General features: G+C 43.3%; 1 protein-coding gene across 1 annotated transcript in view; it reads left to right on the plus strand.

Moving 5' to 3' along the window:
- LOC126094846 (cytochrome P450 4C1-like) overlaps positions 1–27,954 on the plus strand; it is a 57,588-nt gene that overhangs the window by 12,811 nt on the left and 16,823 nt on the right. The window contains exons 2-8 of the mRNA XM_049909449.1: positions 5,296–5,402; positions 7,265–7,355; positions 7,435–7,620; positions 11,910–11,979; positions 22,294–22,420; positions 25,496–25,568; positions 25,653–25,762. Coding sequence (XP_049765406.1) covers positions 5,296–5,402; positions 7,265–7,355; positions 7,435–7,620; positions 11,910–11,979; positions 22,294–22,420; positions 25,496–25,568; positions 25,653–25,762 — 764 coding nt within the window. The remainder of the gene's footprint in view (positions 1–5,295; positions 5,403–7,264; positions 7,356–7,434; positions 7,621–11,909; positions 11,980–22,293; positions 22,421–25,495; positions 25,569–25,652; positions 25,763–27,954) is intronic.

Consider the following 27,954-nt stretch of genomic DNA (forward strand, 5'->3'; position numbering starts at 1 on the left):
TAAATGAAACGGTCAGGAGTGCAATTAAAATTCGAGGTGAAAGAATATCCATGGTACGATTCAGTGATGACATAGCTGTCCTAAGTGAAAAAGAGTTAAATGCATTTGCTGAATGGAATGAACAGCCTAATGGGAACAGAATATGGATTGAGAGTAAATCGAAGAAAGATGAAAGATATGGGAAGTAGAAGGAATGAGAACAGCGAGAAACTTGAACATGAGGATTGATGGTCACGAATTAGATGAACTTAAGGAATTCTATTACCTGGGCAGCAAAAGAACTAATGACAGACTGAGCTAGGAGGACATCAAAAGCAGACTAGCACTGGCAAAAAGGAAATTCCTGACCAACAGAAGTCTGCTAGTGTCAAACATAGGAAAGAAGAAATTTCTGAGGATGTACGTTTGGAGCACAGCATTGTATGGTAGTGGACCTGGGCTGTGGGAACACCAGAAAAGTAGAGAATGCAAGCAGTTGAAATGTGGTGCTACAGACTAATGTTTAAAATTAGGTAGACTGATGAGGTGATGAATGAGGAGTTTCTGCGCAGAATCGAAGAGGAAAGTTATGTGTCGAAAACACTGACACAGAGAAGGGACAGGATGATATGACAGTTCTAAAGACATCAGGGAAGGACTTCCATTATAGTAGAGGGAGATACAGAGGGCAAAAACCGTCGAGTAAGACAGAGATAGGAATACATCTAGCAGATAATTGAGGTTGTAGGTTGCAAGTGCTACTATGAGATGAAGAGGGTGGCACAGCAGAGGAATTCGTGGCGGGCTGGATCAAACCAGTCAGAAGACTGCTGAAAAAAAAAAAGTGTTCATTGAAACGGGTTGATATGAGGGTACATAAGGCAGAGCATATAAAAACTCAATTTAACAGTAAATTGCCAAACTATAAATTGAATAGCGGTTTATTATTACGTGTGCTCAACAAGAGCATTTGAAATGGGGAGAACAAATCTACACTACTGGCCATTAAAATTGCTACACCACGAAGACAAATACGTTCCTAATAAATTCACTACTGGCCATTAAAATTGCTGCACCAAGAAGAAATGCTGATGATAACCGGGTATTCATTGGATAAATATATTACACTAGAACTGACATGTGATTACATTTTCATGCAATTTGGGTGCATAGATCCTGAGAAATCAGTACCCAGAACAACCCCTCTGGCCGTAATAACGGCCTTGATACGCCGGGGCATTGAGTCAAACAGAGCTTGGATGGCGTGTACAGGTACAGCTGCCCATGCAGCATCAACATGATACCACAGTTCCTCAAGAGCAGTGACTAGCGTATTGTGACGAACCAGTTGCTCGGCCACCATTGACCAGACGTTTTCAGTTGGTGGGAGATCTGGAGAATGTGCTGGCCAGGGCAGCTGTCGAACATTTTCTGTATCCAGAAAAGCCCGTACAGGACCTGCAACATGCTGTCGTGCATTACCCTGCTGAATTGTAGGGTTTCGCAGGGATCGAATGAAGGGTAGAGCCACGGGTCGTAGCACGTCTGTAATGTAACGTCCAATGTTCAAAGTGCCGTCAATGCGAACAAGAGGTGACCCAGACGTGTAACCAAAGGCACCTCATACAATCACGCTGGATGATACGCCAGTATGGCGATGACGAATACACGCTTCCAATGTATGTTCAACGCGATGTCGCCAAACACGGATGCGACCATCATGATACTGTGCACAGAACCTGGATTCACCCGAAAAAATGACGTTTTGCCATTCGTGCAGCCAGGTTCGTCTTTGAGTACACCATCGCAAGCGCTCTTTCTGTGATGCAGCGTCAAGGGTAACCGCAGCCATTGTCTCAGAGCTGATAGTCCATGCTGCTGCAAACGTCGTCGAACTGTTCGTGGAGATGGTTGTTGTCTTGCAAACGTCCCCATGTGTTGTCTCAGTGATCGAGACGTGGCTGCACCATACGTTACAGCCATGCGGATAACATGCCTGTCACCATGACTGCTAGTGATACGAGGCCGTTAGGATCCAGCATGGCGTTCCGTATTACCCTCATGAACCCACCGATTCCATATTCTGTTACAGTCATTCGATCTCGACCACCGCGAGCAGTAATGTCGCGATATGATAAACCGCAATCGCGATAGGCTACAATCCGACCTTAATCGAAGTTGGAAACCTGATGGTACGCGTTTCTCCTGCTTACACGAAGCATCACAACAAAGTTTCTCCAGGCCACGCCGGTCATTCTGCTGTTTGTGTATGAGAAATCGGTTGGAAACTTTCCTCATGTCAGCACGTTGTAGGTGTCGCCACGGCCGCCAACCTTGTGTGAACGCTCTGAAAAGCTGATCATTTGCATATCACAGCATGTTCTTCCTGTCGGTTAAATTTCGCTTCTGTAGCACCTTCTTATTGCCCCTTTGTTGGTTTTATTATTTATTACTGTGGGTCAAATCCTTCTTTTCTTTTACGATTGCTTCATTCGAAGTTAACAGAATACAAGGTTAATGGGCATACTGAAAAATTTTAATGGCCAGTAGTGTACGTTCTACTTTTGTCAAGGCAATGTTCTTTAAAATTATCGATTTCATGTTAAGTACATCAATTTTTATGTGAAATTAGTTGTCGTGAATTATATTAGTATGTTGTATAAGTGAGACATTTGATGAAAGTGAATTTGAGATTTCAGTTGTGAAAAATGAAAATAATTCACAGCTGAGGTAATGACATATGAAGGAGCGGAGAAGCAATATCTAGACAAATCTGTTATCTACAAAAATAATACCGCCTTATAACATGGGCAGTCACCAGTGCTTTACCTCGCGACAGCCGACTACGGGTGCCTCATCCCCTACGCTATTCGGCCCAATGTTCTGCCTGTTATCATTTGTTGACGACTTTCCCTCTTCATGGGGTTGGATTATGTGACTACGAAAGCTGGGGGTGTCTCCATGTGCTAGCCCATGTGGCACTACTAACCACCTGAAGATGCTACCTTACCGCAGCGAAACTGGTTGTACATAAATCATCACTTAACAGCATCACCATGCAGCATCAACAACCAGGTCTGATGGTCTGCGGTGCCACTTCTTTTCAGAGCATGACCCTTTTAGTTGTCATCTGCGGCACCCTTAGAGTACAGCGGTACGTCGGCTATATTCTACGCCCCGTTTCGTTGCCCTTAGTGGGAAGTCATTATCAGAAAGCTAGTGCCCGACTGCACATGGCTAGAATTTCTACTGCTTGTTTTCGTGCTTGCCAAACCCTACCTTAGCCAACATGTTCACCGTATCTCTCCCTAATTGAGAATGTTTGGAGCATTACGGACAGGGCCCTCCAACCATCGAGGGTTTTGACAACCTAACGCTCCAGTTACAAAGAATTTGACAGGATATACGTCAAGAGGACATCCAACAACTCTATCAGTCAATGGCAAGCCGAATAACCACTTCTAAATAACCACATGTGAATCAACGCGTAATTAACTTGCTCAACTTGTGAAGGTACTTGTCTTGAATAAATCGTTCAGTTTTTGAGAAATAATAATCATTTGTTTCCTGTACATGTACAACACATCTACCCATTTCCGCCCCATTCGTATAATTCCTTCGAGGTACGTCTCCTTTTTTTCTCTCTTTTTCTCGCAGTACATTGCAGCTGTTGCTTTCTCTCTGAAGGAACTTATTATAATCATACAAGCGTGAGTCAAATGAAAACCTTAAATTTGTAATAACAACTGAAATTTCGCGCCGTTATCCTGTAAGTAGGTAAGCGTGCTACAAACAGCGTGCAGAATGACCTGTAGTTGGTAGCATAGTGCAGATGCACACATACCGTCGCAGTATCAGTATAAAGATTGCCGCTCCACTTACGACTTGCACCAGAGAAGCACAGCGTTCTGTTATTCGGTTTTTGCGCAGTGAAGGTGTGAAACCTATTGAAGTTCATCGACGAATGAAGGTTCAGTACGGTGATGCATGTTTGTCACAGCAGCAAGTCTACGCATGGAGTAGGAAGTTCGCAAATGGTGTGACTTCAGCGGAAGATGCTCCTCGTCCAGGTGAAGCACAACGAGTTGTGACTCCACAGAACATTGCAGCAGTTGAAGCCATAGTGAAGGAAAACCGCCGAGTGACACTGAATGACATTACAGCAAGTTTACAGATTAGTCATGGGTCAGCACACCACATTGTGCTTGATGTGCTCCACTTTCACAAAATGTCTGCAAGATGGGTGCCACGGCAGCTGATTCCTGAAATGAGAGAACTACGTGTTGATGGTTGTGGAGAACATCTTCGGCGCTTTGAACGAGAAGGTGATGGCTTCCGTGCAAGAATCGTTACTGGGGACGAAACCTGGGTTCACTTCCACCAACCGGAAACGAAGAGAGCGAGCACGGAATGGCGTCATTCCTCATCACCAAGTGATTTCCATATGTTTGGACCACTCAAAGACGCAATGGGAGGAAAGAAGTTTCGTTCTGATGAAGAGGTGCGCCAAGCGGTGCATGATTGCGAGGAGTACCAAAAGAAATTTTTTCTGAAGGAATTTATGCACTTTGTCTTCACTGGAGGACTTGCATTGAGCGTGAGGGAGATCATGTTGAAAAATGATACAGCTTTGTACCACTTCTGCACAATAAATAATATTTAAAAAAATATTTAAGGTTTTCATTCGACTCACCGTCATAATATCGTTTGTAGTAAGTACCAATTCTGCCTCTAGCATGTTAAGTGGAAGGTCATTCACATATACTGGGTGAAGACTAATAAAACCGACAAATTCCAGGGACAACAGATTCCTGATTGGAAATGGAGGAAAAAAGGTCGAATGAACAGAAGTCCGGAAACGAATAATTGTCATGGTTGATGGCTTTGACGAATGAAAGTTCCTCTGACCACGTGCCGTGTGTTCCTTGTGTGTTGCAGGCTGTGTGATTGATGTAGCGTGCTGTAAGCAGCAGAATTATCCAGTATTGGGTAACAAGCCGAGATGGTGTTTGTGTACGGCCAAGCAGATGGAAACGGTCTAGAGACAGCACGGCTGTACCAAAATAAGTACCCTCACAGACACCAACCACATGACGAAACATTTCAAGCCAGTTTTGGGCGTTTATGTGATCAAGGGTCCATTTACAGACAGGAATCCGTCCCTGCAGTTTGTCAGTTCGGTTAATGTTCACCCTGTACAAGGAATAGAGTGAAAAACTGGTTACAAAAATACATTCTACCAAAGCGTATTTGATTCCTTTCTGAACAAGTTAAAAAATGACTGCATCCGGAGTACCGTGTGAATTTTTGTTTTAGATCTAATTGCTTTCGCGGACGAACAAACCAAGAAGTACTGGCCCATACATCGAACATGGCTTGGTCCTAGACCGGAAGTCCACATAAGCAAACCAGAGCATCTTGAGGTAAGTAGTGCTACAGAATCCGGTCCACCTCAGCAAACCAGACCAACTTGAGGTAAGGAGCGCTGCAAGAGCCAGAGACATGCGAAAAGCAAATAGCGGTAACGGTTACGTGCCGAGACGAAGTGTCACATCCCTGACGCAGAGGAGTTTTGATACAGATGTCTATAAGTAAAATAACGAAACAACCAGTTGTCGAATCTGATGCTGGTAAAACCAAGCTGGTGTACAGCAATGGCAAACAGTCATAAGAGCAAAATCGAATGTATTCGAAAGTGGAAAATGTTCGAAGTGCACAAAATACTTTAGGTCTCAGTAATGTGACTGCAGTTGCGAAAGAAACCAGATAACATAACCTCAATTTCCCGATTAACTGTTCTGTGGTGCCTCAGGACGTCTTGTATCAGCCTATCAGCCTATCCCTTCCTTTATTAATTCCTGCTACAGTACCTCTTCATTAGTAAATCTATGCCCCTGGTCTTCAGCACTCTTCTGTAACGCTACGTTCCAAAAGGTTCACTGCTTAACATGTCTGTACTGTCCATATTTCAGTTCCATATTAAGTTGCTCTCCAAACGCTCTTGCGAAATTTTTCTGAAAACCTATATTTATACGCAATGTTAACGTAATTCTTTTTTCCAGAAAAGTTTTGTTTGTTATTGCCGGTATGTGTTTTATATTCTCTGTAGCTCCACCGAAATCACTTATTTTGTCGTCCAAAAAACAAGACTCTTCTACTACTTTCAGTCCTACTACTGCTTTCAGTCCTACTAATTTTCCCCTCATAGCATAACTAAATATGAAAATGCTCTCGTTTTACTTTTATTGATATTTGTTCTATAGCCTTTTCACAAATATCTATCAATTTCCTTCAGTTGATCTTCCTGATCCCTTAGTGTCTGAGATGGCATTACAGTGTCTTCGTCTTCAAGATTAATTAATTTTCCTAACTTCAGCTTTGCTCCTTTGATATTCTGTTCGGTGTGCAAATTGTGAGGTCACCATTGCTGTATCTCGATCAGTATGAGAAAAAATACAGCCTCTGTTAGGTGCGAAAAAGAGGTAGTTGTGCATCTATGGACCCAACAACGAATTCTACGATTGCTTTTTTCTCAGCGCGAACTAATGTGGCATTCCTTAGAACACACAGATGCCAGGGGAATTCACTCGGCAAAAGTAGTCGCAAGAAAGCCAAGAAACGAACCAAATTTTACGGTAGAGTGTCAGAAGAATATTGAATAGTAATTTGCATCTAGAGAAGGATGTCCAAGATTAAAGAATTCAACGAAGTTGAAATTTTATTCGAGTGTCTTGGTATGATAACAATCGACAAAGAATACAATAAATCGTGGCACGTCAATACAATATATTTGATGAACTTCATCAAATAATACTAAAAACGAAACGCTCCATCGTCGACAAAGTGAGGAGTAAATATCAGCGAAGTCAGCAGCCAGCAGGAGCCTCACGAAGCGGATACACAGCGACACTGGCTCTCTGCCTTTCAACTGCGTCCTCTGTTTCTTGTCCTGCGACTCTTGTAACTGCAATTTGATTTCTGCTGGAGTTGCAAATAAACTTTCGCTTCCTGTATTTTAACCCTGAAAACTACGTTTTTTCCTTGAATGCCAGAAGTAAGTAGTTTAAAAACTAGCCCAGTTCCATCCAGTAACAGAGAATTATATAAACATTACTGGGTCATACTAATATCTAAATTGTGTGTTAAGATAAGTTTGTTGCAATTTGGTTTGGGACTAGATGTTTTAATCTACATGTTTGTTCATAAAAAGCACTGAGCACATTTGTTTCACTTGAAGCCATAACTCAAAACATAGTCGTAATGTTCCCTTTTCCCAATATTTCAGAAAATAATGGCGAGCAGCGAACTGATAACTAAGGCAGACAGCTACAGTTTCCTTCACCCGTGGTTGGGGGACGGCCTTCTCACTAGCACAGGTGAGACTCCTTCGATATATGGTGCCAATACGCTTCAACTGCCTGCAATAATCTCTCATGCTACTTGTAAACTTTTCAGGGAAGAAGTGGCATTCTCACCGTAAGATGATAACGCCCGCCTTCCACTTCAGCATCCTGGACAATTTCGTAGAAGTGTTCGCAGAGAAAGCTGAGGTTTTGGTAAACTTGCTCAAGACGAAAGCTGACGGGCAGTCATTCGACATTTACCCCTACATCACACGCTGTGCTCTCGACATAATATGTGGTGAGAATTGGTTTTAAGGTACTTGGAACATAAGCCGCCCGGAGTGGCCGTGTGGTTCTAAGTGCTACAGTCTGGAACCGGGCGACCGCTACGGTCGCAGGTTCGTGTCCTGCCTCGGGCAAGGATGTGTGTGTTGTCCTTAGGTTAGTTAGGTTTAACTAGTTCTATGTTCTAGGCAACTGATGACCTTGGAAGTTAAGTCGCATAGTGCTCAGAGCCATGCGGTGAGAGATGAGGCCATCATCAACCGTAAAATTTGTTGTAAATCGTAGTACTTTACTAAGTACGATAAGATTTGCGTGTCTTCCTCCGATTTTAAACATTCTTACTTAATTATGAGGGAACCGGCGGTTTGTTGGCGACTCCTAACTTCTATTTATATTTTATTTTACGTGTCCTGGACTTAGTTAATACGAAATAATAACAACCAAGGGTTCAAAATGGTTCAAATGGCTCTGAGCACTATGCGACTTAACTTCTGAGGTCATCAGTCGCCTAGAACTTAGAACTACTTAAACCTAACTAACCTAAGGACATCACACACATCAATGCCCGAGGCAGGATTCGAACCTGCGACCGTAGCGGTCGCTCGGTTCCAGACTGTAGCGCCTAGAACCGCACGGCCACTCCGACCGGCAACCAGGGGTCCGTGCAAAATTTTTGCACTTTTATAATTTTAAATAATGACAGTATTTGGAATAAATGTTGTCGCTGGGATAAGGGTAGTTGTAGGAATGAAGAGGAAACATCTATAAAAATGAACCGAACGACGTGAAATAATATTCATGAATTTATAATACATTTTTGTGTTCACATTTTCATGAATATAATTTTGAAAAAACTCATTACAGAGCATTACAGTCCCTCAGTGTAAACGGTATTCGACATAAAAATGTGCCTTTCGTTTTTCATTTTCCTTAAGAGATACAAAAACGTTAGTTGATTTAGTTTCCCTTGGAAAGCTACATACAGTTGTCCGTAACTAAAGAAGGGATTTGGTAAACACATTCCTTCTCTTTGTTGGTTTGTCCCTGCAACTTGTTTATAACGATCGCAAAAGCAATTTAAGTAGGAAAGTTTTTACTGGTCAATTGACAAGGCATGTTTCGATCAGATGGTGTTATGTTTAACAGCGGTATTACAATACTTTTCCCGATGTCAATCAGCTGAGCATAATTGTAAACAGGGCACTTGTGCGAAACTTTCACACTTGGATAGTAGTAAATAATGACATTTTTTCGAATAAGCGTAGTCGCTGCTATAACGGTAGTTGGCGAAAATGACAATTTTGTATGTCGTTTGAGAAAGTGTATTTGTTTAGAGCAGTCAACTTGCACGACGGCAGATATAATGGACTACCGCAGTGATCACAATTATTATTTATGGCAATGTTTTATACAAATTATACAGTTAATATGTACTTTAAAACAAATAAAACGATATCTGTAATAAGATCATACGAAAAGGGAGTCCCTAGCTCGTGGTAAATCAGTTAGCTTCCTAAAATATAGGTATGATGCAGAGCGTACATGATGTCCATTTGCCTGTGATAGTTAAGAGCGGCCTCTATGAGGGGGAAGAAGTCTGATGACTTGATAGGAGAAAAAACAGGAGTCGATATATAACAGACAGAGAATCCAATATTAGAAGCAGAAATTGAAAGAACATTGGAAGACTTAAGATCAAATTAAACAGAAGGGATATATAACATTCCACCTGAATTTCTAAATTAATTGGGGTAAATTGCGACAAAATTACTATTTACGTTGGTGTGTAGAATGTATGAGACTGGCGACATACCGACAGATTTTCGGAGCAGCATCATCCACACAAATCCGAAGAAAGCAAGAGTCGATAAATGCAAGAATTATCGCACAATCAGCATGAAATCTCATGCATCCAAGTTGCTGACAAGAAAATACACAGAAGAATGGAAAGGAAAATTGAGGATGTGTTAAATAGTGATCAGTTTGGTATTAAGAAACCTAAAGGCACCAGAGAGGCAGTTGTGACGTTTGTTTGATAATGGAAGCAATACTGAAGAAAAATCAAGATACGTTAGGAAATGTAAAATGGTGCAAGATGTTCGAAATTCTGGGAAAAATAGGGGTAAGGTATAACGAAAAACGGGTAATATACTATATGTACAAGAACCAGAGGGAACAATAAGAGTCGGAGAAGAAGAATAAAGTGCTCGGATTAAAAAGGATGTAAGACAGAGATGTAGTCTTTAGCCTCTACTGTTCCATCTGTACATGGAAGAAGCTATGACGGAAATAAAAGCAGCTTCAAGAATGGAACCAAAATTCAAGGTGAAAGGTTATCAGTGATAACATTCGCTGATAACATTGCTATCCTCAGTGAAAGAGAATAAGAATTACAGAATCTGCTGAATGGACTGAACAGTCTAATGAGTACAGACCGAGAATACATCGAAGGAACACGAAATTAATGAGAAGCAGCAGAAATAAAAACAGCAAGAAACATAACATCGGGATTGGTGGTCAAGAAATAGATGAAGTTAAGGAATTTTCTACCTAGGCAGCAAAATAACCATGACGGTCGGAGCGAGGAGGACATCGAAAGCACACAAGTAGCGGCAAAAAGGGCATTCCTGGCCAAGAAGACTCTACTACTAACAAACTTAGACCTAAATTTGAGCAAGAAATTTCTTGGAATTTAAGTTTGAAGCACAGTAGTGAAACGAGGACTTGAGACGTGGTGTTACGGAAGAATGTTGAAAATCAGGCGAACTGATAAGGTAAGGAATGGGGAGGTTCTCCGGAGGACCGGCTAGGAAAGGAATATATGGAAAACACTGACAAGGAGAAGGGACAGAATGGTAGGACATTTGTTAAGACATCACAAATGACTTCCAGTGAACTAGAGAGAGCAGTAGAGGGTAAAAAAAATGTAAGGAAAACAGAGACTGGAACACACGCAGCAAATAATTGAGGACGTAGGCTGCAATTTCTACTCTGAGATAAAGAGGCTGGCACACGAGAGGAATTCGTGACGGGCCGCAACATACCAGTCACAAGACTGATGGCGACAAGAAATTAAAAGCCTTTTCTTGTTAAAATTTTCCACGAATAGTAAGTTTTAGCGCAAAATCAACATTCAGTGCCACAAGTCGGCTTAAAAAATCTTTTATAACGATACCTCATACATCCCTGTACGATTAGTATGTGTTGAGAAACAGGGATGTTGGTTTGAGAAATAATATAATAGAAAAATGCTGCCAGGCACAGTTCATTTTCTATTAGATGGACCGTAAGTTCCAGAATATCGCTGCCTTGAGGGCCGTATCATTCTCTGCATGCAGATTTTCTGTGGTACAATGATGGGGCAGGTTTCAGCAGACCATTATATGTGGATCCTGCAGGTCACCACACCCTTCAGCCACGAACCCCTCTTTCTGAGGTACTCCTAGCATCATGACACTCCTCTCCTCAGTCGTATGTTCCTCTATGATGTTCTCCCAAACCCTTTATGTTGCTGAATTAGTCAATGGGTCTGTTCGGCGAGATCGATGCCCGAGGGAGGACTCTAACCTCAGCCAGTCGCATAGTCCATGACTGCAGCTGCCTGAGACCGCTCGGCGAATCCCGCGCGGCAACCTAGGATAGACCAGCGTCTTTACGGAATTTGCTTTTAGATTGTTATTATCATAATAATAATGAATTAAGGATGGATCGCCGGCCGTGATGGCCAAGCGGTTAAAGGCGCTACAGTCTGGAACCGCGCGGCCGCTACGGTCGCAGGTTCGAATCCTGCCTCGGGCATGGATGTGTGTGATGTCCTTAGGTTAGTTAGGTTTAAGTAGTTCTAAGTTCTAGGGGACTGATGACGTTAGAAGTTAAGTCCCATAGTGCTCAGAGCCATTTGAACCATTTGAAGGATGGATCGATTTTTTTGCAAGTACACGAATTATTGTTTTGTGTTTTCACCCAAACATCATTTTGGTGTCCTCAGTCTTTTTTTCGGTATCTTCCTTTCATTTTACATTGCGCGTGTCCTGTGGCTGCCAACTAAAATCAGTCACAGTTCTAAATAAGTACATCATCTCATAACTGTAGTACTTGGCTAGTCCCTAGCTGTGACATCCTCGTTTTTATGTACGAAACGTGTGTTTGTGCAGTTGAGCTTAACGTTTTCTCCTGCTTGCTTGTAAATATTGCGTCCTGATATGTCGTTGTGTCTTGCACACTCGTTTCACTCTCAGTAACGGGTGATTTTTATTACGTTATTCTACTAACAGCCGTATCCTTCCTTTATTTTTTTTATAGAAACTGCTATGGGGACTTCAATCGACGCACAGCACAACATCGATTCTGATTATGTAGCAGCGGTGTATAAGTAAGTTACTCTAAATCACAGAGTATACACAATATTGTTTGTAAGAATTAATATATTTTTGAGGAATGATCAAATATATTAAATTTTGATACGATATGAAATATGAATTTTGATACGATATGAAATTACGGTCGGAGGAAGGCAATGGCAAACCACCGCCGCTAGGACTTTGACTAGTACGCCGTGCGACTCTCCCGCATCGCCCCCTACGCTCTGTCAAGGAGTATGGGACCTCATTATTATCATCATCATCATCATGAAATGGTCGACCCTGATGCAAAAAGGATGACTGAATTTTCAGAGAAATAAAACCATATTACCAGCCAAAATGAGTGTTTAGAGAAGCATGAAGTACTGTTGTTCAATCCTCTACGTGTGGGTCACTGAACAAAAGAAGAACTACTGTATTCCTAAGTAAATAAGGACTTGCTGCCAACTGTCCGAGTCTCCAGGCCATCTTTGTCGGCAGCTGGACATCTGAAACGACTGATGAAAATCGAGATCCTTCAGTGAGCTACATTTCAGCAACTTGAGGGGGCTACATTGTAACTAGGCTGTTTAGGTTTTTATGTTGGTAACGGGGGCTATGTAAGTAGGCTGTTTAGGGTTTTATGTTGGTAATGCCACGTAGCGCTCTGTATGAAAATCACTGACTGTGCTGTGTGCAGTCTGTGGCTGCTTTGCATTGTTGGAATATTTGCTATTGTAGTGTTGGGCAGATCGATGTGAACAGCGCGTAGCGTTGCGCAGTTGCAGCTGAGCCGCCAGCAGTGATGGATGTGGGGAGAGAGATGACAGAATTTTGAGAGCGGACGATTTGGACGTGTGTCCATCAGAAAGAGTAAATTTGTAATACTGGATATCATGAACTATATATATATATATATATATATATATATATATATATATATATATATATGATGACTTTTGAACATTATTAAGTTAAATACATTGTTTGTTCTCTCTAAAAATCTTTGATTTGCTAACTATGCCTATCAGTAGTTAGTGCGTTCAGTAGTTAGAATATTTTATTTAGCTGGCAGTACTGGCGCTCGCTGTATTGCAGTAGTTTGAGTAACGAAGATTTGTGTGAGGTAAATGATTCATGACAGGTATAAGTTATTGTTAGTCAGGACCATTCTTTTGTAGGGATTGTTGAAAGTCAGATTGCGTTGCGCTAAAAATATTGTGTGTCATTTTAGTGATGATCAGAATAAGTACAGAGAGAACAGTCTGAGTACGTTCAGTTTTGCGCAGCTGTTTGAAAATCAAATAACGTAGAGGTTTTCCAGCACAGTAAAATATAAATTTTCCTAAGGGGATGTTTCAACATCTTTTTACAGCTCGTAGCCGGCCGGAGTGGCCTACCGGTTCTAGGCGCTACAGTCTGGAACCGTACGACCGCTACAGTCGCAGGTTCGAATCCTGCCTCGGACATGGATGTGTGTGATGTCCTTAGGTTAGTTAGGTTTAATTAGTTCTAAGTTCTAGGGGACTGATGACCTCAGGAGTTAAGTCCCATAGTGCTTAGAGCCATTTGAACCAACCATTTTACAGCTCGTGGCCTAGCGATAGAATAAAAGCACGAATATGAGCTGTATAAATGATAGCGTCTTAGGTTGGAGGACTTTCCTTTGAAATGGGCAACAGAAATTTATTGTGAGCAGCCGTTGTTGCCCATGTTACCAAGTGGGATCCAAAGGTAATGCACCATACAGTGGTACGTTGCTGTTGCCAAAGCCAAAGAGGGGAGCGTCACTGGTTTGTGTCGCCAAAGCATCTGCAAATATTTGCACGGTATAAACTTCCACTACTTGAGAAGGCCTCCATGAAAAACGAGTGATCATAGGACAGTAAAACCTCCTGGAAACATTTGTAAGAAAATGCGGTAGAGAGATAATGAATAAGCAATTGAAAGAAACACATTTTAATTTCCACATGGGAGAGAAACATTTGTTGACTCGATACCTGTTTAAGTCCCAGGTTACAAACGTTGCTCAGTGTGACGGCCATCTGCATCCACGACAGCCTGAACCTCACTTTCTGATTGATTTACTGTTGCCCGAAACAACGGTGGACCACGGAACGTTCAGCTGTTGTTACACAGGTCGTGCTGAGCTTGGAGATCGCACATCAACAGCAACTGGCGCAGTTGACCGTCGATCCCTCCCAGGAGCATATTCCGAAACCGCCAGTCAATTCTAACATTCGAATCATGTTCGTCAACACCGGTGCTGAAAGATGACCTCTCCGTATTCCTTTAACGCGTCCACTCTCTTGAAGAGCAACAGCACTATTGCTGTTGTTTTGATAAAACAGTTTTACGAGTATGGCCCTGTTCACCTTGTCCAGACCCACGTTGACTGATGCTTGTGTTCAACCCTACGCCGACTTACCAGTACCGGCGCCTTATGGCAATTGGAAATTTGTGGTAAGTTCCTATGGGACCAAACTGCTGAGGTCATCGGACCCTAGGCTTACACACTACTTAATCTAACTTAAACTAACTTACGCTAAGGACAACACACACACACACTTGCACCTGATGGCAAGTCATGACACTAACATCACTATCAAGATGATTGTGACTATCTATCTAATAGCTCATATGTCCATCTTTGCACGGATAACAGTGGCGACGCGTCGTGGCATGGAAGCAATGAGGCTGTGCTAGTGCGCTGGAGGAAGTTGGCACCGCATCTGCACACACAAGTCACCTAGTTCTGACGCCAAGTTCAATCACATAACAAATGCATTCGATCGGTTATATATCTGGTGAGATGGGGGACCAGCACATCAACTGACTCGCCACTGTGTTCCTCGAAGCACTCTATTCCGTCACACTCCTAGCCTTGTGACATGCCACATTACCTTGTCGAAAAATGTCACTACTGTCGGGAAAAATGATGGTCTTCAACCAGTGTACGAAACTCGTTGGTTATCGTGGTGCCTTGCATGAGCTCCACTGGACCCATGGATGCCAATAAGACCCTTTCCCGGAGCATAATGGAGCCGCCTCCAGCTTATCTCCGTCCCACAGTACAGGTGTCAAGGAATTGTTCCCCTGGAAGACGGCGGATTCGCGTCCTCTGATCGGCATGATGAAGAAGATTTTGGGGTTCATCATACCATGCAACGCTCTGCCAATGCGCAACGTCCATTTCCGATGAGCACGTGCCCATTTCTGTCGTAGTTGCCGAGGTCGTGATGTTAGCACTGGAACATGCATTGGTCGTCGGCTGCGGAGGCCCATCGTTAGTAGTGTTCAGACTAACATATACTCTGCCCGGCATTAAAGTCTGAATTTAGTTCCAGCGCCGTTCGCCGCCTGGCCTGTTTTACCAGTCTGCCCAGCCTATAATTAGGAGTGGCCTCCCAACTCCCCGACGTCTGGACGTGGTTTCACCTTGATTTCCCCACGTATTGAAGACACTCACCACAGCACTCCTCAAACACCTGACAAATCGTGAAATTTCCGAAAAGCTCGTTCCAAGCCTTTAAGCCATCACAGTCTGCCCTTCACAGTCTGCCCTCGGTCAAACTCATATCGCTAGCCTTCCCCCTTCTACACATGGTCAGCACGCTAAATGATGCAACATGCACAGTGCTTGTCTGAGTAGTCGTCATTCCATGCCATGGAGGAGGTGCTTTCGCCTGGATGGGTTTATATCGGTAGTAGGTCGGCTGTCATGATCCTCTGGCTGATCACTGTAACCATCCTACACTTTTCAGAGCACCAATCAGTCATCAGTGCGCCAACGTTCCGTTCACATGCGTATTCAGAGTGATCAAGGTAAGGAAAGACAATAGTTGATAATGCACCTGTATTTAAAAGCAGACACCTACTGCAACGAAGAACGAATTAGACGACACCTGACGGATATTTCTTCTCCCTCTCTCACTGTTATATTTCCTTCATAGAGCATGATACGCCCGGTAAACCCGCGGAGCAGAACAGGTGATTTGGATTGTTGAAAGCGCCATATAAGGTTGCTGTCAGTTTCACTTCAAAATTGTTGTTTATTGTAATTTAATAACACATGAAAACCAAAACGGCACATAGCTGAACCTTTACAACTACGAGTTACAAAATCCATTTCTTTCACGGCTGAAGGGCCGGCCGAGGTGGCCGAGCGGTTCTAGACGCTACAGCCTGGAACCGCGTGACCGCTACGGTCGGAGGTTAGAAATCCTGCCTCGGACATGGATGTGTGTGATGTCCTTAGGTTAAGGTTAGTTAGGTTTAAGTAGTTCTAAGTTCTAGGGGACTGATGACCTCAGAAGTTAAGTCCCATAGTGCTCAGAGCCATCTGAGCTATCTTTCACGGCTGAAGGCCTCCAAACAGAAATCTTAAAAATCAACAAGATAAATTTCAAGTGACTGAAGACACGCAGTTGAAACTGGAAATATATATATATATATATATATATATATATATATATATATATATATACACTCCTGGAAATTGAAATAAGAACACCGTGAATTCATTGTCCCAGGAAGGGGAAACTTTATTGACACATTCCTAGGGTCAGATACATCACATGATCACACTGACAGAACCACAGGCACATAGACACAGGCAACAGAGCATGCACAATGTCGGCACTAGTACAGTGTATATCCACCTCTCGCAGCAATGCAGGCCGCTATTCTCCCATGGAGACGATCGTAGAGATGCTGGATGTAGTCCTGTGGAACGGCTTGCCATGCCATTTCCACCTGGCGCCTCAGTTGGACCAGCGTTCGTGCTGGACATGCAGACCGTGTGAGACGACGCTTCATCCAGTCCGAAACGTGCTCAATGGGGGACAGATCCGGAGATCTTGCTGGCCAGGGTAGTTGACTTACACCTTCTAGAGCACGTTGGGTGGCACGGGATACATGCGGACGTGCATTGTCCTGTTGGAACAGCAAGTTCCCTTGCCGGTCTAGGAATGGTAGAACGATGGGTTCGATGACGGTTTGGATGTACCGTGCACTATTCAGTGTCCCCTCGACGATCACCAGTGGTGTACGGCCAGTGTAGGAAATCGCTCCCCACACCATGATGCCGGGTGTTGGCCCTGTGTGCCTCGGTCGTATGCAGTCCTGATTGTGGCGCTCACCTGCACGGCGCCAAACACGCATACGACCATCATTGGCACCAAGGAAGAAGCGACTCTCATCGCTGAAGACGACACGTCTCCATTCGTCCCTCCATTCACGCCTGTCGCGACACCACTGGAGGCGGGCTGCACGATGTTGGTGCGTGAGCGGAAGACGGCCTAACGGTGTGCGGGACCGTAGCCCAGCTTCATGGAGACGGTTGCGAATGGTCCTCGCCGATACCCCAGGAGCAACAGTGTCCCTAATTTGCTGGGAAGTGGCGGTGCGGTCCCCTACGGCACTGCGTAGGATCCTACGGTCTTGGCGTGCATCCGTGCGTCGCTGCGGTCCGGTCCCAGGTCGACGGGCACGTGCAGCTTCCGCCGACCACTGGCGACAACATCGATGTACTGTGGAGACCTCACGCCCCACGTGTTGAGCAATTCAGCGGTACGTCCACCCGGCCTCCCGCATGCCCACTATACGCCCTCGCTCAAAGACCGTCAACTGCACATATGGTTCACGTCCACGCTGTCGCGGCATGCTACCAGTGTTAAAGACTGCGATGGAGCTCCGTATGCCACGGCAAACTGGCTGACACTGACGGCGGCGGTGCACAAATGCTTCGTAGCTAGCGCCATTCGAAAGCCAACACCGCGGTTCCTGGTGTGTCCGCTGTGCCGTGCGTGTGATCATTGCTTGTACAGCCCTCTCGCAGTGTCCGGAGCAAGTATGGTGGGTCTGACACACCGGTGTCAATGTGTTCTTTTTTCCATTTCCAGGAGTGTATATATCGCAGTTAGGCTGAAAGGCTCAAAGCAAAATTGGATAGAAGAAACATAAACAAATGCAATACAAGCGGCTAAAGGCCACAATTATATTTCAAAATTTTTAAATATATTACCATAATCTTTTAAGGCAGAAGGCCACAATGTTTTCGCTTAAGGGGAAATTTTAAGAATAAGGCTTTAAGCGGCTGAAGGCTCACAGTTTATTTTCCAACAATTCAAAAATACCTTAAACCTGTAAGTTTTAGTTGGCCGAAAGCAACCTAAATGAAAAAGCAACGCAACGACAATAACTAAATTTAAGAATAAGGTTTTAAGTGGAAGAGAGCCCACAATTGATTTTCCAAAAATTCAAAATACCTTAAACTTTTTAGTTTTAAGTGGCTGACAGCGCACTAAATGAAAAGAAAGGACAACAACAGTAACCTTCAGCAAAATATCCACTTGCCAGAATTCAAACTTACTTATAAAGGCTTAAGGCCCTTAATTTACATAAAACGCAACAAATTTTTTTAAAGCATTTGCTATAATAGATTACCAACAGACCATTAAACAGCCATTAAAAGGACAGTATAGACAATAGCTCTTAGATGCCTCCAGGGGGAGCTGGGGGGGGGGGGGGGGCGTGGGCCTGCCCTCTGAGACAGTCATGGACCCACCGACAAAACGACTTACAGCCACCAATTGGTACATGAAAACTCAAAGGTCAACTGTTACGGACGTGATTATCCACAATGAAATATGTATTAAGCTGTCTAAACTACAGACCATGCTGGACAGCGACAACATGCGAGAAAAGGACACTGCCAGAAATCTGAAATTACATTAGTGGCCAGGGCAGGTAAATGGAGCACTAACGGCCACAAGGCAGAAAATTCCGATGGTGGAATTGAATTGTAGTGGAAAAATATAGTTAATTCCACCGCACGGCGGCTCGGTTTCACCACTACAAAATGGTTCAAATGGCTCTGAGCACTATGGGACTCAACAGCTGAGGTCATCAGTCCCCTAGAACTTAGAACTACTTAAATCTAACTAACCTAAGGACATCACACACATCCATGCCCGAGGCAGGATTCGAACCTGCGACCGTAGAGGTCGCGCGGTACCAGACTGAAGCGCCAAGTACCGCTCGTCCACACCGGCTGGCCTCACCACTATAACCACTTGGTGTTGCTCACAGGAAAAACTCCCCAACAGCGAACCACCGTAACGAACTACACAACATGTGTTGTGACTTGGCAAGACAGCCAAGCCACTATGATTGGTAGCCGAAAGGCACGCGTTAAGGCTCACGCAGGCTGGCGTGAGGTCTGGAGCATTTAAGGAAGTTAGACTTTAACAAAAAGGGTCTTAGCTGTTGGAATACTTAACTTTAATCCATAATTGGTGAACATCGGTCTGACGGTACATGCATCACAAGATAAATAGCAAATGATAATGGCGCCTTGCTAGGTCGTAGCAAATGACGTAGCTGAAGGCTATGCTAACTATCGTCTCGGCAAATGAGAGCGTAATTTGTCAGTGAACCATCGCTAGCAAAGTCGGCTGTACCACTGGGGCGAGTTCTAGGTAGTGTCTCTAGACCTGCCGTGTGGCGGCGCTCGGTCTGCAATCACTGACACTGGCGACACGCGGGTCCGTCGTATACTAGCGGACCGCTGCCGATTTAAAGGCTACCACCTAGCAAGTGTGGTGTCTGGCGGTGACACTACAACATGAACTGGGATTACTTGTGTACTTAACACATCATTCAGCTTTGACGTCCTGGGTAGGTGAGCCACGAAGCTCGTAGCGATCGGACTGCTCCACACACGCTCCGACACTGCGCAGAGACCGCTAGCGGACCCAGCCGACTGCGCCGCACGAAGATATCCTCCCTGGTCCGCACCAACCGACAGACTACCCTCAGAATGCCAACAACGTCTAAAATAGTCGTCAGCCAACTACACACCCAACCTGACAAACACTTGCAGCAAGACCTGAACGATACCCAACAGTAACTAATCACGCAAGAAGACAAATCGGGAGTTGATGCACACACACACAGCCGACATATGAACAATCGGCGACCCAAAACGCGTCGTCCGGTTGGACGACCGACCAACGATCCACCAAGACCGTGGCCTGGCTCAAGTGATGCGTGGCAGCTATGGTCGGGCGAGCCATGTAGAAGCAAACCTCACAGCTCCAACCCGACAGCACTAGCGCCGCATTGCAACTCCCCGAGTGACAGGTCCGGGCTGCATTCCAGACGCGTTCCAACTGACTGGCAGCCCGAACTCGTTGCCCGAACTGGATTACGACAGACAACGACCTGGAAGTAAGATACTAGGAGAGGGCATATATTGGTACGCGCTGCTAGCGCCGCTCACGGTCAGGCAAAGCAGCAACTCAGTGACACCAGTAATTAAAATAACGCAGTTACGGTCCATTGTGAAGATGTATATTTTTTCTAACAAGAATAAATATGTTTCATTTCCTTGTACGGTAATAGTGAATTTAAACTAGCTAAAATTGACAATAAATTCATATAGCACATTTGCACAACTCATCTGCTTAAGAACACGTAGGTTTTAGTATTCCCGCCAGCAGAAGAACTGGCATGGATATTGCAGCGAAACAGTACAGAACGCCGTCACGAAGGGTGCACGCGAGGCGTGGAATGGATGGAGCCACTGATTCTGGTGTTTTTTATCTGCCAGCGGCGACAGTTCTGCCCCTTCAGCTATTAACCCTTATTTCAGCTACCTCGGACCTGACTTTGCTTTGCTCCGTGCTCTGTTTCAACGTTTGCGCTGGTCACATTTGTGTTTATCTCCGTGCTTGTCTCTGCACGGCAAGCGAACTCTGTTCCCCGAAGACTGATTCGCATGTCGATTTTCGTTCCCTCTCCCAGGTTTCAACTCTCGGCTTCGTTGTGGAGCCACTGTCAGCTTCTATAGCTACATTTGTGCCTATAGTGATGGGTTGCGGGGTTGTCACGCCTTTTGCGAATATAAAATTGGTGTTTCTTTAAAATTATATCTATATATTTATTTATTTATTGCATTTTTAGCCTAAACTGATTAGGGCCTTAAGGCCATATCTTACATCTGGCGAGGAACAGCGCATACAAAAACATTACATAACAATCATGTTACCTGATTACTTTAACGCAAAATTACACTGATGAAGTTGGTTCGTTTGTTAATATCTTAAGTCACTGACCTTATCTTCGAAAATGATGTCGTACCACCGGAAGTAAGGAAGAGCTTTCAAACATCTCCTTGACTAAAATGTGATTCCTTATCTTTTAAAATAAAACTGTTTAATCGGACTTGTTTAAAAAAACATAAACATAACCTTTGCCTTCCAAATAACGAATTTTATATGCATACAATCTAAATGAGAGCTCATTTTTTCCCACATACTTCAGTCAGTGTGATCCCCTAGGTCGAGAACAATGCCAGACGGTTGTCCATTTTCGTTAAATTCTTAATCTGCTTATGGACAGACACTGACGGCTACTGCTTCTGTTCACCCCTCAAATGAAGGGAACTCAACCCTCTATTCTCAATGAGCTAAAACGCAAGTTAGATAAAATTATACTTTAAAACTGAGCTTTTGTTCAATGAAGCGGGATTGTAAATTAGCTTTCCATATTATTACGTTAAAACAACACAATTTATATTGGTACTTACAGGTAAGGTTCGAAATAAGCAAATCGGATTTTTGTCATAGAGTGAACAAAACATCAATTTACAGTGCTGCCAACGTCGAAATTTGTATTTCTCTATTACGTTGCTTAACCATCAACTTAACCAAACTAATCTTTGAATGATATTACCATTTGTCTTTCGACACAATAGCACAGAACTTTTTTGGAAATTCTGGTTCTATTCGCCCCATTGTTTCTATTCGTCCCATATTACGGCATGAAGTGTGCATATAAAAAATGTGTCCTCTTAATAAACCTTCTGTGACATAGGTCGCGTACTATTACACGCACAGGTACATGTTATTCTCTTTTCATTCTTATATCTCGAATCTATTCGGATCTATTAACATTTAAAACGTCAGCTCAGACACCGCCGCTGTACAAGATTGGAATAATAGAGAATTGTGAACGTCGTTCGATGAACTCTCTGTTATGTATTTAAATATGATTTGCAGAGTATCCATGTAGATGTAGATTTAGAATGGTGTGATATAAGTTAAAACACTGTAACATGTCTTACACACCATACAGTAATGCAACAGAATAGTCTGTGTACCCAATGACAATAATAGTTTGCATTTAAAGAACCTACACTGTATTTTGAGTAAGGCTTACCTAGTATTTAAAAATATTTAAAGGCGAGGATGGAAAACACTGCGGATGACCTCCAATTATAGCTCCTCCCGCTTATTGAGACTAGAAAGATTTACTATGACTATTTTGATGTTTCATTTCAGTATTGCCGAGCTTACAATCAAGAGAGTCGTCAGGCCGTGGCTTCTGAGTGACTTCATCTTCCGCATGTCTCCGACGGGGAAGAAGTTCTACAAGCAGCTGGATGTTCTACACGGATTTACCAGGAAGGTAATCCTCATTAACATACAGAAATGGTTGAAACACACAATGAGATCGGCAGTCAAGAGATCGCGAATTCTATCCTGAATGGCTCATCTCAGTTTTATTAATGTCACACCGTAGGATGCAGCATATGTCGTTCCGATTTCAATACAAACCACATTCAAAATTCCTTTAGTTTTCCTAAAATGATAACTACAGCCGTTCTAGCTGGAGAAGTTATGTACTCTTTTTTCCGCTTGCTATACGAGGGGGTGGCGTATGAGCTTACTGTTCCCTCTCCCACCCCCCCACCCCCCACCGCCACTCCCGGTTAGCGTAGAAAACTCATATCTTATCGCCGGTTGCTAATCTGTTTTGTACGCCTTCCCCGCCTGCAGCGTAACGAAAGTTAAAATCCTCAGGAGCAGTCACTGGTTGAGTTTCTTGGCTCTCAGATGGTTGTTTTGTAACCCGTCGAGCACGGAATTGAGACATTGTAATCCTTAACTCATGATATCATAAAAAACATCTTACTAAAATCTGTATAAAGTTATTTGAAAGTTTAGATGTTGTGAAACGAACTGGTTTGTCAACTACGGCTCGTATTAACATCTCTCTGACAGATATCCGTAAGCCACAAGCCCGATGGCAGATAACGAATGCACCGCAGTCTCGTATGACAGAGGTGCAGCGTCGGCAGAGCTCTGAAGTGCTTCCTAGCACTCACGTCGGCAATCAGATTCTGACCCGCCTCAAACCCACTGCGATGATTGTGTAGCCGAGCTTTGCAGACACGCTGCAGAATTATACGACGTTTTCATTCTACCTCATAGGTTAGAAAGCAGCAAACTATTCCTGGAAAATTTCGTGCGGATACGTAGCAGCATCGGATCCAGTTGCTCTCATTACACGTCTTAATGCGCCTTTTGTGGTTTGATAAAGCTGACACTAGTGAAGCGTTCCCTTCTGTCCAAGTGTGTTGATAATAAGTGTGGTGGTCCAGATTGCTGTACACAGCGATACAGCAGCACGTACTCTTGCATTGATGCATGCCTGTATTCGTCGTAGCATACTATCCACAAATTCATCAAGGCACTGTTGGTTCAGATTGTTCCACTCCTCAACGGCGATTCGGCGTATATCCCTTAAAGTGGTTGATGGGTCACATCGTAAATAAACAGCCCTTTTCAATCCATCCCAGGCATGTTCGATAGGGTTCATGTCTGCAAAACGTGCTCGCCACTCCAGTCGAGCGATATCGTTATCCTGAAGGAAGTCATTCACAATATGTGCACGATGGGAACGCGAATTGTCCTCCATGAAGACAAATGCCTCGCCAACATGCTGCCGATATGGTTGCACTATCCATCGGAGCACGGCATTCACGTATCTTCCAGCCGTTACGGCGTCTTCCACGACCACCAGCGGCGTACGTCAGCCTTACAGAATGCCACCCCCAAACAGCAAGGAACCTCCACCTTCCTACACTCGCTGGACAGTGCGTGTGTAAGGCGTTCACCCTGACCGGGTTGCCTCCAAACACGTCTCCGACGGTTGAAGGCATATGCGACACTCATCGTTGAGGAGAACGTGATGCTAATTCTGAGCGGTCCATTTGGCATGTTGTTGGGCCCATCTGTACCGCGCTGCGTGGCGTCGTGGGTGCAACGAAGGACCTCGCAATGGACGTCGGGAGGTAGCGGTAATCCACTGCAGTAGTTGCACTTGGGCGGCCTGAGCGAGGCTTGTCATCGACAGTTTCTGTCTTTCTGTATCTCCTCCTTGTCAGAACAATATCGCTTTGGTTCACTCCGAGACGCCTGAGCACTTCCCTTGATGAGAGCCCTTCCTGGCACAAAGTAACAATGCGGCCCCGATCGAACCGCGGTATTGGCCGTCTAGGTATGGTTGAACTACAGACAACACGAGCTGTGTACCTCCTTCCTATTGGAATGACTGGAACTGATCGGCTGTCGGACCCCCTCCGTCTATTAGGCGCTGCTCTTGCATGGTTGTTTACATCTTTGGGTGGGTTAAATTACATCTCTGATCAGTCAAAGGGACTGTGTCTGTGATACAATATCCACAGTCAACGTCTATCTTCAGGAGTTCTGGTCATTGGGGTGATGCAAAACTTTTTTTGATGCGTGTATGAAAATGCAACAAGTGAAACTGGCAACACCAATCTTCTAAAAAGGTGCAAAATAGGTAAAAATAAATGGCTAGTGGACAAGTGTAAGTCTAGCGAACCACGAGAAAGATAGATACCGCCCTTAGGAAAATTGAAGAGGTTTTTGGAGAGAGGACAAGCAGATGTAAGAAACTCAAGAGGTCAGATGGAAAACCAGTACTAAGCAAAGAAAAGAAAGCTGAAAGGTGGAAGGAATAGATGGAATGTACGGTGGAAATGAACCTGTAGACAGTTTTCTAGGGAGGGAAAAGATTGTAGATGAAGATAGTTTGAGAGGTACGATATTGTAAAAAGTATTTGCCGGAGCGCTGAAAGACCTAGATCGATACACGGGCCATGGAGTAAACGAAGAACTTCTGATATCCTTGGAGAAGCCAGCCGTGAAAAACATTCCACATGCCAGAATGAAATTTTCACTCTGCAGGTAAGTGTGTGGTGATATGAATCTTCGAGGCAGATTAAAACTGTTTGCTGGACCGGGACTTTAACTCGGAATCTTTGCCTCACTGTAGAGTGAAAATTTCATTCTGTAAATGTCCCCAAGGCTGTCGCTATACCATGTTACTGCAATATCCTTTCTTCCAGGAGTGCTAGTTCTGCAAGTTTCACTGAACAGCTGGTGTGAAATTTAGACGGTAGGAGACGAGCTACGGGCAGAACTGAAACTGTGAGGACGGGCTTTGGGTTGGATGTGGATTCCAGTAGTTATTCAGAGATGGAGAGGCTTGCACAGGATACAGTAGCGTTCTGTGTCAAACCAGTCTTCGGAAAAATGGCCACAACAACAACTGTCATAGAATTATACTTCATTGATATCGACACGGCTCATAATGGGAATTAGATACTGGTAATCTGCTTTACAACACCGCTGTATCACTACCAAGTGCGTAATCACCTGGTTTCTTTTGCAGGTCATTCAACAAAAGAAGCAGTCGAGAAAGGCCAAAAAAAGTGATGAAAAGGCGGCACAGTACGATGATCTGGGTATGTGACTTTCATAAAACACGGAGGCTTCTTATTGTTGCTGCATTGTGTGCATCATCTCTGTTGTGGTGTCAATGTTCGCAGGGAGAAAGCGGCGTGTGGCCTTCTTGGACATGCTTCTCGTCGAGTCTGAGGATGGGCAGAAACTAACCGACAAAGAGCTGCAGGAGGAAGTGGACACTTTTATGTTTGAGGTGAGCCCGCTCTGCCGGTGGGAAGTTAACTACTGTATGTAGCTACCAGACAATCGCACATTTATTCAAAACACCAGGACTGAAAACAAGTATCAGTGGTCTAAATTATTCAAAAGGTATGGAACACCATTCCTTTATCTGTGATGTTTCTCACTATTCTGAGGAAGTAGTGAAGCGGTTTTTATGCAAATACGAGTATTTTCTTCTGACTCGTTGACGTACTACGCCATTACTAATAAAATTATCTCGAGATTCCAGTAGCGTCATTTGATCTTTACCAGTCCAACTAATTAAACATTTCCTAATGAAAGTTAGCATCGCTCAAAAAAAGAATATTTATAACAATTTTTGTGATATAGTCAAACAATGGAAAATCTAGGATGGAATGTAATAATATTATGAAAAGTAAAGTTGCTACTCATCATGTAGCGGAGATGTTGAGTTGCAGAGAGGCACAACAAAAAGAGTGTCACAAATAAAAATTCGTCAAAAATAGACGACAGATACAAGTACATACACTCACGTAGACGCAACTCACACACACATGACTGCAGTCTCAGGCAGCTGAAGCCAAATATATTGTCGGATATTAACGTGAGCTCATTAGGTACATGTCCTTACGAGAACAGAACGACCTTTTGAATGATAGATAGCACAGAGTACTGCGACTGCACATGTATCACGCAATGGTGACACAAAAATGAACATTTATGATTCTTTTTTCATATTCAGAGCCGGATGTTAATGTGGGATTATCGATTGTATGGAAACTCCTTATGAGAACAGAATGACTTTCACCATAATAGACAGCTTCGAGTATTGCGACTGCAAATGTGTAACGTAACAGTACGTGAGAAACTATTTGCTTTGACGGAACAAAAAACAGGCATAAAAGTCAGCGTTTACAAGACCGGTTTCCGCACACGATGTTGTTAATACATTAAACGGTGGTCGGCACATTCCTCTCCTTGGTATTTTTTAGGTCCAAGTGACGCAGTACGACATTTGGCAATCAGCGGAAAAAAGGAGCAAAAAATTCAAAATGGTCAATATTAATTTATCAATATGGTTAACTGACATCCTGGCTCATGTTTATGTCTTAATACATGTAAATGAAATGAGGAGGGCGTGATATGGTTATAGAATATGATCGAAGGTTAACTGACATCCTTGCTCATGTTTATGTCTTAATACATGTAAATGAAATGAGGAGGGCGTGATATGGTTATAGAATATGATCGAAGAGTAAGATCAGGGCTTGTAGACCTTCGCAATTCACTTTATTACCTGTGACATGTACGCAGGTTCCACTCAAAGTACGTTGACGTAAAATTCCCCTTACTTTCTTCTGGATGGGCTCCACAGTCTCATTAAATTTTAAAAATGACATAATTCCACCAAGTTTTGTTTTAAATCACCTTATTTGTAGTGCTAGTTTCAGATACTCTCAATTTTCATGTGAATCTAAAAAAAAAAGAAAAAAACACACAACGCACCATAATAAGAGATCAAAAACATTAAAGTCATATAGCTACATTGGATACAGCCTTAAACGAACATAGTAGTTACCTTTAGTAACAGATGTGGACACATAATTCTCATTTTTAAGATTTAATAAAAAGCACACCGTATTTTTGTTCTAGTGATTTTTTTTTATTCCAAGCTATTTTACCGGTTTATTGGGCCATCTTCAGGAAACAACTGACTAGCGTCTTGAAGGGACACCAGTTCTTTGGTAACCAAACATTATAAACAAAGATACAATCCACTTAACAATTTCTCAGCCAATGTCAACACCCCAAAAACTTAAGCATTGAAACCATTTAACCTGTAATATTGTGTAGTTTAATTATTACTTGTGCTTAATTTTTTGTCTGTTAGGTAAAGTGTAATTTCGACGTTATGAAATAAGTCTGATACATAATACCCTATGCAAGTGGATATTATCTTTTCTTATAATTTTTGGTTACCTCAGAACTAGTGTCTCTTCCAGACACACTCAGTTTTCTTCATTAAAATGGCCCTATAAGTCGAAAACTAGTTTGAAATAAGCAAAAATTAACTGAAAAAACAATTATTCAACCTTAAATATGGAATCGTATTATCGCGAAATATGGAAGAGAGTGTCACAGAAATGATACAGGATTTGGGCTGGAAATCGTTAAAAGAAAGACGTATTTCATTGCGACGGA

The sequence above is a fragment of the Schistocerca cancellata genome, chromosome 8 (genome assembly GCF_023864275.1).
Source record: "Schistocerca cancellata isolate TAMUIC-IGC-003103 chromosome 8, iqSchCanc2.1, whole genome shotgun sequence".
Classification (NCBI taxonomy): Eukaryota; Metazoa; Arthropoda; class Insecta; order Orthoptera; family Acrididae; genus Schistocerca; species Schistocerca cancellata.